The following is a 12,043-nucleotide window of genomic DNA, read 5'->3' as shown; positions in this document are numbered from 1 at the left end:
AGCTCTTGTGGGGGCTATCTGGCCCCCATTGGGATGCCGTAACCCTTGTGTAGAGGCCAATTCCCCTTGTGTGGGGGCCAAATTCCCTGTTAGGGAGCCGATTCCCCTGTTGGGGGGGATGAAACCCTTGTGTGGGAGCCATCGCCCTTGTGGGAGGGTAGTAAAATATGTATTCATGAAACATGTATTTAGAGTTCACTTTATTATTATGACAAGAGACTTGCTTTAACACTGTAGATATATCAATAAAACATTGTCCAACTGATCACTGTCTCTGTCTTGTTTTCTCTCTCTCTTTAGAGTGGTCTTTTGTTTTACTTGTGGAGGAACATGGATTTGGGGGTATTTTACAGAGTGACTTCAAGATTTTATTTATCAGGGATTTTTCAGTTTTCCAATAGGGAACACCAGAATTGCTGCTAGGGAGGTCAGTGGCAGGAACCTGCATGCTCAGGGCTGGCACTTTGGACCCATCTGGCTGTGGCTGACCTCTTAGTCAAATGGGGCCAGGAGGACGTGCTTTGACAGTTCAAAGAAGGCCACCACACCTGGAACATTTTCCAGGCAATAGTTGCCCAGATGGCCGGGCAGCGGCCACACATGGCAATAGTGCCGCACAAAGGCAACCCTGGAACCACAGTCCAGCAGCTGGCCCAGAGGGGCAGATGCCTCTACTGCCTGTGTCATCCCTATCCAGGTTTGGCAGATGCACAGCAGGTCACAGCCAGGCAGCAGCCCCCACTGCCAGACTGCTGCATTGGGTAGAAGGTGCAGGGAACTCTCAGGGCTGCTTCAGCAGTTCAGCTGGCACAAGGGGTAGTGTCTCCAGGTACCAATTGGCTAGGCCCCAGAAGCTCCTGAGAGCTAGTAGCCCTGAGCTACTTGCCAGGGTGGCTTTTTATATTGCTGTGGCCAGGACAGGTCAGCTTTTTATACTGCTGGGGACAGCACAAGTGCTGGCCCTGGGCGCTAGCTCCCCCTGGCTGCAGATCCAGGAGGAGCCAGGCAGGGTTATTTTGCCCTAAGTGGTGCAATTTGCTCCACAACAAAGTGCATGTCTGAGCATGTGCGATGAAGCAAAAAGGCCCAGTTCAAATTTGCACCGCTTCTATTTGAGCTGCTGCAAGCACACGTGCTTGCATGTGTGGACACTCCCATCCAGTCCATCCAAGTGACTCTACACCAAGTCAGCGTCGACAGTTGGTGGGCTGGTGTCCCTCTGATGACCATCTAAGAATGCATTAGGAGACTTATCTTGACCCCCGTTCAGGAACACTGAGGCAAAAAGCTCATTGAATAGCTCAGGCTTGTCCTCCCAACCTGTCAGTAATTGCTCCTTCTTGTTCAGTAGTGGTCCTATGCTGCCCTGCACCTTCCTTTTACTCCCTACATACCTAAAGACGACTTTTTGTTGTCTTTAATTTGTGTTGCCAGCCTCAGCTCTGTTGTTGTTTTGGCCTTTCTAACTGCCTCTCTGCAAGTGCAGGCCAAGTAGGTATGCCCCTCTTTGGTAGCTTCCCCCTGCTTCCACCACTTATATGCCTTGTATTTTGCCCTTAGGCTCCCCTGGATTTCCCTGTTTATCCAAGGAAGTTTTTTAGCTCTTTCCCCACTTTCCCTTATGCTGGGATTGTCTCCCTCTGTGCCTGAAGGATCGCTTCCTTTAGGAACAACCACCTTTCCTGGACTCCCATCTCACCAATACTTTTATCCTGCAGTGCATCATTGACTAGACTCCTAAGCACACTGTGTTTATGTTTTTGATGTCCACATTTAAACACTGGGATGTAACGGTATGCATGTACCATCCTTGTGGAACAACTCAAGTCCCTTTAATGTATCAGGTTGAGCACCAAGGATAATTATTAATTGGTACAGAATTTATCTGATAGCTTACCTCACTAAACAGCTACAAGTTGCTAATCTGTTCATTCTCAACGGGGAATAATACTTCTGGTTGTGATGCATTGGACAACTTTCCAGAAAAGAAAGTCCAATTAAGACACCACAGAAGATTGAGGCTGGGGGTATCTGATGTACTCAACTATAAATAAGTAACTTGTTATGCTATTAGTCCCTACCTCTGCTAGGGGGATGTTCATCAAACACGGGAACACGTGGTCTCCTGAATCTGATATCTAGTCAGGCTTGAGCCATCCCAGTTAATCCCTTTGAAATCCTCACAGCTTTCTCAGAGAACCTGAATTCATCCGCTTTATACTTTATACACATACACTTTATGACTCTTAATTCATAACATTAAATGTAACCTAAAATGTATTCTTCAAAGGCCTGATAGCCCAAGATTTTCCAGTAAGGCCTATCTTGCTAAGTGCTGACTGTTTTCATTTTCCTCAGTTTCAGTGGGAAAAGAAAATACTCTAAAACTTTCAGAATTAGGCTCAAGGACTGAAGAAAGCTTAGACAATTTTACCTAAAACCACCCCTCCCTGCAGCCGACTGCTAAATAAGATGAGACTAAGAGAATCTAAGATAATCAAACCAAGCTATTGTCTCAAAGGCAAAGGATCATAATACAAGCTGTTATGATGCAACTGTTATATATAGATGACTGTGTAACAGTAGAAGCATTGGCGACGTGTAGGGGGTGCACATGGGTGCATGTGTACCCCTTGGGCATGGCAGTGCACCCCCTGCAGGCTGTCCATGATTGCCACTGGCCACTGCTGGTGGCATTTGCAGGTGGTCTCTGACCACTGGTTGGTGCTTACCATGCCCCTGCTGCCGACAACGCTGTGGCTGCTTGCGGGAGCTTCCTGCTTGCCACCACCACACCCTCGCTGCCAACAGCACCGCCGCTGCCTGCAGGAGCTCGCCATCCTCCCCCAGTCTCTGGGGGCATACAGCGAGTCTTAGTTGTACTGAGTTGTTCTCTGATGCTTTGATCCTTTCTTCAGGCCATATTTTCTATGGGTAGCAAAACACCCTCTAATTCTAACTCTGCTTCAATGAGAGTCAAAGTTAGGGTGATACAGGTAACTTGTCTCTCTAACAATATAATGCAAATGTAACAGAGCAACTGTTATGTGCACCTGAGCAGCATGATCCCCTTCCCTTTTAAACATCTAAATTGTTGAGTTGTCCATAACCTAACACTCAGTGTTTGGCAAAGGAATGCCAAGCTGCCGGCAGTTTGCAAAGCCATTCCAGTTTTATCTATTTCTAATATTTATGCATTCTGGTACCTGGTTACTGAATTCCAGACCCATATAAGTAAGCTCAGAGTTCATTTTAATTCAATTCTCACCAGACATTACACCCAAATAGTAATACTCTATTTAAAACCTTCCTTATTCTGCATGCTCTTTACTTACCAGTGGGGACAGCTGGATCCATTGTAGGCTTTTCCCAGGTGTTGATCTGTTCCCAGGTAAATCCATTGGTTCCCAATGCCACGCTATAACCACAGTTACTGTAGTGTTCATCAAATGAACAACCGCCTGAGGAAGAGAGAGATGAATGAATACTTCTATTAATTACTTCTGTCTTGTTATGTTATTTAATTTACATCAGTGCTTTTTATCTAAACTCTGCAAAATGAATTTCTGGCACATTAGGTTTCTGTTTTTGCCTCAGGGAATTCAAAAAAGACTTCTGGATCTCAAATCCTATTTTTGGTAAGTCTTATTTCTCTCGCTTGGATTGTACTGCTGTTTATTAGGCCAGCTGCCTTAGATTCAACCTCACATCTTAAGGATTTAAGCAGCAGTCTTGCATTCCAGGCATGTATACGATTATGCAGGGCTGAACCACACTAACTGCTTCTTGGAACATGTAACCAGATGTTCCAAAAGGAGGGTGAAGAGGAAATCCATATGGCAGACTTATAACCATTTTTCAAACAGTGAAGCTCTCCCATCATTTACACATTTAAAAATTCAGTAGGGTAAGGTTGGTGTCTAATCTCAAGACCATGTATCACACTTTCTGTAAATATGCCATTTAACCTTCTGGTACCATAGATAAGGACATAATGAGCCATCCCCTTGGCTCAAAGCCAAAAATGAGTATAATGTGAGTTAATTAAAGTAAACATTCACAATGGTAAGATACAATAGCTTGCTGTAGTACACAGTAAATGCTATTATAAAAAATTGCTTTTTTTGCATTATAACATTATTGTACTATTGATAGTACCCAACTTAGATCAGGACTCCCTTGTACTGGGTAATGTATGAACACATTATCAAACCTTTCATTGAATGTCATATTCGAAGTTAGCAAAAAAAGATCAAGAACCTATTACAAATTTCTACAACGGCCTTCTAGATACAGAGTAACTGACCTGCCTTTAGCCACATGGGAAGTCTGTGGTTGCAGAGTTCAAGCTATAGCAGACTGGCAGGACCAGTGCCCCAGTCACAAGTTTTTAATATTTCAGTAACTATTACAGAAAAAAATACTGTAAAATGTCAGAGGCTTGCACAGCTACGTCATTAATAGAATGTCTCACCTGCAGCACTAAGTTGCATTCTTGAAAATGCAACACAGTAACTGGAGACCAAATTGAAAGGGTTCTGTGATGGAACTGGAAGTGAGGAACTTCTGACTGTAGGTGCAGATGGCACATTTGAGTTTGGAGATAAAGGGGCAAAGAGAAATTGGGTAACAGTTTCATAGTAAATAGCACACCTTCCAGTACAAACTTTTGGCTGGAGAATCATTCAAGCTGTAGTTCACATTATTTTTGGAATTGGCTAATTGTCTTCAGGAAACTAGGAGTTGACTGAACACTTGAATAAAGAAATCTTCATGAACAATGGAATTAACTTGCCATCGTTAAAACAAATAAATAACTTCTGGGGTATTTGGCCAGCTCTGGTCAGGAGTATTACAAAACAAAATACATAGAATAATTTTACCTGGTATACAGAGCAGAAATCAAAATCTCTTGCTCTTTAATTAGTATGCAGTCTCTTTTGACATTGTGTACTTACCCCCTTAGATATCCATACTTAAACTACACAAGGCATACCTTCAAGAAGTAGTCTACCATATGGTGGCTACTAAAAATGGTCCCCCAAAGTCTGCAGCACTGGGATAACCTTCTGAGTTCAGAGGATACCTAGGGCAAGTTAGCCCTGCTTAAAACCAATCTTATTTTAGTCCACAAATCCCCAAACTGACTGTACTTTACTGTTCCACTGTGCGAGTCTTAGTTGTACTGAGTTTTTCCCTGATGTTTTGATCCTTTCTTCAGGCCATATTTTCTATGAGTCAGAATCACTGATACATAGATGACCTGGGGTGTCTTTGCAGGCTGGGTGTACCCCACATGGTGCAGAAATACAGCAATACTGTGCTAAGGTAAGAGAATAAAAAAAGTAGAACTGTAGAATTTCATGGCTTCAATTAAGTGAACTGTTAACAAACTATAAACGAATTTTCAAATGTTAATAAAAGCCTCTGTTTCAATAACAGGAGTTATCAGTTACAAACATAAGGAGCATTACAAGCAGAACCTGACCAATGCACACATTATAATCCCATGACCTGGCTGACTCCATTTCAGTACAGTTAATTGTAAAGGGTAAATAGGGGCTATATTAATGGGACTTGTTATATTTACAATACTCTGTTACCTTTTAGCATTAAACTCTCGTGCTGGTAAACCTCCTATAAATGTCCAAATGAACAGCTCATTAAATGGAATGTAACCATTCCCTTTACTTTCAATTTTATGCATTTACTTAGGTCATTCATTCATTTAGGTCAAAATGTTCACATTTAAATCATTAAATATGAGTATCTAAATGCATTTGTCCAAAGTTAAGGATCCTCCCAAGACAACTGTTATAGCTAATGACATGCAAGGGAGATGTAGCTGGCTAACACCACATCTAGCCACCTTTAATTCCCCAGCCCAAATGACCAAGTACTGATTTACAGCTGAGTCAACTACGAGCAGCCTTTGGTTCAAATGCAGAGTGAAATTTGAACTTATGTTTCTAAAGCTTCGGGAAAAGGTTAATTACTCTTTCACCATGCTCCCTAAATAAGTATTTTGGCACATATAGAAGTAGACTGATTAGTTAAAGGTTCTCAGCACTGAACAATGGATCAGAACAGATTCTCAGTAAGTGAGTGTATGACAGGGAGCATCAAACAAAATTACTCACATATGCTGAGCCTCTGAGTCATTAGTGTCAATACACTGTATCTATTACTTTGGCAGTGTCTCTTTAACAGCAGCAATCCTTCAAAATATTCCAGTTTCATTGACTGTATGTTCAAAGTGCTACAACTGACAATAGCAGAGGTACTGCTAGACTATTATATTTCCACAGTATGACCTAGACACTTCAATCAAACCAGGCCCAAGTGGGCTAGGCACTGTTCTGCATGAAGAAAATGACTGTTTCTGCCATGAAGATAAGCAGGAATAAGACAAAAGAGAATTAGAATAAGAAAAGATAACAAAATAGTAACATAGAAACATAGGAGCCCTGGAGCATCAGGTCTGGTCCCCTGCATTTGCAGGCAACAATTTGTCCAAAAATGTCTTCCGGAATGCCTATTGTGGGGATGGAGGGTTGGGAATGAGGGGCAGAGGACCAAAAATAAACTCTACAGCATAACCACATGTAAGAGTAGGAGAGATAAGAGTCATCCTAGGCCCATTTCTGCAATAGTAAAATATATTCAGATGATCCAAGGAAGAGGGCTACACCCAATATTTGAGAAGAAGGGAGAACAAACCTAGCAATCCCCATCAATCTGACCCAAGGGACATTTTTTTCCTGATCCCAAATCTGTGATTGGTTTCATCCAAAATGCATGAGCTATGCCCATCTGTGCCTCAGAGTTTTCTAAGTACAGGTAAGAGCACGAGCCTACCTCAGGCACTGGATCACCTCTAACTGTGGCCAGTGGTCAGTGATTCCAAAAGAGTCAGGAGGGGAAAAATAAGGTCAAATAATGTATTTGAAGGAGGGAAATGGGATGGGAATTTTTCATGTTTCCTAGGTATCAGCAAAACCCTGGAAATCAAACTAGATCAAATGTGTGTGGTCCTTGCTCAGCCAGAAGCAATAATCACAGTTTGACTGATCAACTGGCAGTTTATCACATGCATTATAAAAGAGATAAGGTCTGAGGAGAAGCTCAAAGGAGGATGAGGTGATGATTTCACAGAAATTAACTGAGCGCTGTTCCACTCATGAAAAAGGCAACATAGATGGAAGTTTGAAAGTGATTGTCTGAGAATCAATCCTTGCACTAGTCAAGGCAGGAGTCAATCTTGTAGTAATATATTTGGACTGAATAGATATGAAGGGGGAAACCATGGATGGCCTTGCAATTTAGGGCAAGAACATTTGTATTTGAAGAGGGAGACGTTAGTAGAAGGACTTGAAATTGCAGGTTGGGATACAGCAATAGGCATATAGCAGTAGTAGTACCTGGAACAGACTTCACAAAGGTGGACTTGCAGGAAATGAAGACAGAAAAGAGATTACAGAAGTCACGGTGCAAGATTATGGTTGGAGTGGGGTGGGAATGGCAGTGTGGATATATGTAAAAGTTTGAATCTTGGAGATGTTCTGTAAGAAGTGGAAGACACAGACAGAATTCAGATGTGAGGTTCAAAAGTTGCCAAATCCAAAGATCATAGAATCATAGAGATGTAGTTCTGGAAGAGACCTCTAAAGGTCATCTAATCCAACCCCCTGCCTGAGGCAGGATCATCCCTATCCAAACTGTTGTATAAAATCAATAATCTAAACTCTCCATAAACTACCATCAACCTTAACACAACACAGTACATAACACCCTAACCTGGCACGGGTAAAGCAGGGGAACCATGGCAGCCAACATTCTGCTTCTATCAACAGGTTGTTAATATATGCTCAAAAGATCCCAGAGCAAGGACTACTCCCCTTGCTACTGATGAAGGCAAAAACTTGCACAGTCCATTGCAACCTGACCATTGGGTAAAATTCCTTCCTGACCCTAAATATGGTGAATGACCTGGAGCAGAGGGGCAAGACCCTTTACCCCAGATCCTCCAGCTTTAGCCCCAGCAGGAGCACTGATACACCCTGTGGTGGGCCAGTAGGGGACACTCCAGTGCCGAGCCGCCCACCTCACTACACCTGACCAAAACCAAGCTTCGGATGCCTCCCTGGGGGTGCCAACTTCTGGCCAAACCTCTTCCTGGAGTATCATCACAAGGCTGGGGTAACTGATATCACTACCCAAGCTCCAGTCTCTGATAGGGCTCTGTGCTGCTGGGTGTACATAGACCCTGTAAAAGAGTAGGAAAGAGGTGAGCAGTGGAGTCCTACAAGGCTCTGTCCAATGGCTGTTCAATGTCTTCATCAGTGACTGGGATGAAAGTGTGGCAAGCACTCTGTCCACACTCGCAGATAATACCAAATTATGGGGTAAAGTTAACACAGTAGACGGTAGGGAATGAATCCAGGTGGATCTGGACAGGTTGGAAAAGTGGGAGGAACAGAATAGGACGCAGGTCAATAACGACAAGTGCAAGGTGCTGCTCCTAGGGAGAAGGAATCACCAGCATGCTTACAGGCTGGGGGAGGACCTTCCCTTTCCGCTGCTGTGCTGCTGAGATCTCAGTATCATTGCTGACATCAAGATGAACATGAGTTGTCAGTGTGACAAAGCAATCAGTAAAGCTAACCACACGTTATCATGCATTAGCAAGTGCATGACAAACAGGTTTAGGGAGGTGATACTTTCTCTTTATGCAGCATTGGTCAGGCTGCAGTCGGAGAACTGCATCCAGTTTTGGGTGCCATACTTCAGGAGGGATGTGGACAACCTCAAGAGGGTTCAGAGGAGGGCTACTCGTATTGTTAGGGGCCTGCAAGCAAAGCCCTATGAGGAGAGATTGAAGGTCCTGGATCTCTTCAGCCTCCACAAGAGAAGATTGAAAGGTGATCTTGTGGCTGCCTACCAATTAATGGGGGGGCCGGGGGCAGCAAGGAATAGGAGATGGTGTGTTTACCAGGGCACCCCTTGGAGTAAATAGGAACAATGGCCACAAACTGGCAGACAGAAGATTTAAGTTAGATATCAGGAAGAACTTCTTTACAGTAAGGGGTGCCAGAATCTGGAATGGGCTTTCAAGGGAGGTGGTGCGCTCCCTTACCTTGAAGGTCTTAATGAGGAGGCTAGACATGCACATTTCTGGGGTCTTCTGACCCCAGTGCTGTTTCCTGCCCAGGGCAGGGGGTCAGACTCAATGATCTACTCAGGTCCCTTCCAACACAAACATCTCTGAGTCCATGCATCTAGGTAGACCCCAGGGTTGCTTAGCCCCAGCAGGATGTATCTGGACATTTCTTATATCCTGAAGCATAGAAAGTAGCCTCCCTTGGTGAGCCAAGCAAAGGGAGCAAAAAGGCTTTCCCAATCCCTCTCAAACATTTACAACTAAGCTTTCTATAACAGATAGCTTTATAGGGTAGAGAAGGTAGGCATGAGGAGGGGCATAAGTCAGAGAAGTATCAAAAAAATAACCCTGAGCAAACAGAAGCAGCTTGATAGCCTTTTGATATGCTTCTAGAACACTTGATCCTAAGTTACTGGCTAAACTTCAGATAGGTTATTCACATGTTCATCCAGAGTCTAAAAGACTGTCAGAGGCCGTTTGCTTGTCTCCATGTTTCCCAAAGATGTCCTTCCTCCCCGCAAGATGGAGGGACCCTTAAATAATCTTTCTGACCTTGTCACCTGGACCCAACCATAAACCAGTACCCTCATACCATGGCTGATGCCGGCTGGTCAGTTAAAAAATGTCAGCACCCTCAGGTGAGAGTTTAGGGTTGCACAGGACAGAGGATGAGCAAGTTCCCCCCTTCCTCGGGAATTTCTCCACAATCATTTAGGCTTAGTGCTAAATGAAATGGAGGGGGGCTGTCTGCTTGCAGCAGTGAGGCAGACTGAGGGGGGAGTTCTCCACACACCCCAGTCAAATTCCCTAGTATCAGCTGCAGTCAACACCCAATGGCTTTGTTAATAATTCTAACAATACATAGCAGAAAGAGGGCAGGGGGGCGGTAAAGCAAAGACTCTGGATTTGAACAATGAAGGTTAGTATTATCCACTAGGAGAGAACAGGGAGGGGTTGGCTACTTTATTTTTAAATTATTCTTGGTGGCTGAGATTTTAGAAAGATAAGTTATCATTTGGGGTTTGGATGGTGATGGGTAAATTGCAGATAAGGAAGGAAGAACAGGGAGTTATCAGAGTAAAGATGAAAGGTACAATTGTCCTTGTGGCTAAGTCTGCCCAGAAACGGGTTCTGGAAGAGAGAAGATGCAGGGAAAAGGAGGAAGCCTTGTGAAACCCCAACTGAAATAGAGGAAAGACAGAAGAATCCACTGAAGGAGAAAGTGAAGGAGCTAGGCAGACAAGGCTGTTTGGGTGAATATGGTATCTTTTATTAGACCAACTTAAATAGCTGGAAAAAAAATTATAGCAAGCTTTTGGGTTTAAAAATCCTTTGCCAGGGTGAGGAAGTCTCTGCAGCTGGTGTGTGCTCTTCCTGGATGGAATGAATAGAATGGAATACACCGTTTATTCCATCCAGGAAGAGCACACACCAACAGCAGAGACTTTCCCAGCCTGATGAAAGGTTTTTAAATCTGAAAGCTTGCTGTAATTTTTTTCCACCTATTTAAGTTGGTCTACTAAAAGATACCATATCCACCCAAAGAACCTTTTCTGTCTATGTCCTGAGACCAACACAGCTACAGCCTACACCCCTGTAACAGTGAAGGAGCAGTTCAAAGGGAGAGACTCTGGAAGGGCAGAATGCTTGGACCAGTCTCCATAAAAGACTGCAGGATTTTTCATACCAATATTGGTCCTAGGTGAGATATGTAAGTTAAATACATTAGATGATGGTTAAAACTACCTAAATATTAGCCCAACTCCTCTGAAAGGGAAAATTATGTGGCATTTCAGTGGAATTCCATTAAATTGCAGGTCCCTGACCTGTGACTAGGAAAGCGACATTAAGAATTCCACATTTATTGCAGCTCAGTAATTCAAGATTATAAGAGCTCTCTTTATCCATAAAAAGATTTTTGGTTTTGGGGTTTTTTATAACTGCTAGTCCTGCAAACCCAGCTTCAAAATCTACCTGAACTTTATTTTCCACACAATTCCTGTAAAGAAAAAATCTGCAAGCTGAATAATGTACAGCACTGCAACTTAATGCATTCAAATAATGTCTTTGGAAACAGCTCTGCAGCTGTATGGCCTTTGACAAAAACTGTCCAACTTATTTTCCATAGCATTGCTGACTCCAGACTGTGAACCCAATGAACTTACTTTTGTTAAAACAGATAATAGATATAAGTTTGAACATATAGTGGAAGCAGCTCCGAGTAAGGATTTGTGCACGGTCACTTCTCTGAAAGAGACCAGTTGTAAGTAGCATAAAAGAATACAGTGTGAGATGACTTTTAAAAAGTTTAGTAATATGATCATGGTTTCACATGCACAGGTGCAGTATTAAGAAGAGCAGTTCAGGTAGTTGATACAGGCCATGTCTACACAAGACACTGACTGTGCAGTTGTTACTGTGCAGTCATTTAGTACTTGCATATACTAAATGACTGTGCAGTAACTTGAGTTACCATGCAGCGGTGTTCCCAAATGGCTTTTTGGTGCTGCTGACTGTTCAATAGTTCATTACTACTGCGGAGTAGTATAGCATCATGCTTCATGCCATGCAATGCTATTTTGCAGTAGTAATGAACTACTGAGCAGTAATAATAAACTGCTACATAGTCAGGGTCTCGAATAGATGTGGCCACAAAGTATACTACCCCAATCTCTGCAGGCTATCTCCACTGGAAAAAACAGATGAACCCCTGCTGGTGAATTTCAGAATTGCACCATGGAAGTGGTAACATATTGAAGATGTCCAGTAATAACCTCTTCAAAATCAGTATTCTTCCATGGTCTTAGGACTGCAGACCAAATTTTGCATGTTGCTTATGCTGTGAAAAAAAAAAAAAAAAAAAAGATGGAAACTTGCTGAAAA

The 12,043-nt window shown here is 43.0% G+C and overlaps 1 protein-coding gene across 1 annotated transcript in view; it reads right to left on the bottom strand.

Annotated features, from left to right (window-relative positions):
• Positions 1 to 12,043, bottom strand: part of PTPRT (protein tyrosine phosphatase, receptor type T) — a 1,137,038-nt gene that overhangs the window by 778,038 nt on the left and 346,957 nt on the right. Inside the window, exon 2 of the mRNA XM_019513020.1 lies at positions 3,336 to 3,461. Coding sequence (XP_019368565.1) covers positions 3,336 to 3,461 — 126 coding nt within the window. The remainder of the gene's footprint in view (positions 1 to 3,335; positions 3,462 to 12,043) is intronic.

This window comes from Gavialis gangeticus, unplaced genomic scaffold (genome assembly GCF_001723915.1).
Source record: "Gavialis gangeticus isolate Ggan-Ray unplaced genomic scaffold, GavGan_comp1, whole genome shotgun sequence".
Lineage (NCBI taxonomy): Eukaryota > Metazoa > Chordata > Crocodylia > Gavialidae > Gavialis > Gavialis gangeticus.
The sequence above is the reverse complement of the archived record's forward strand: the minus strand, read 5'-3'. Positions and strand labels throughout refer to the sequence as shown.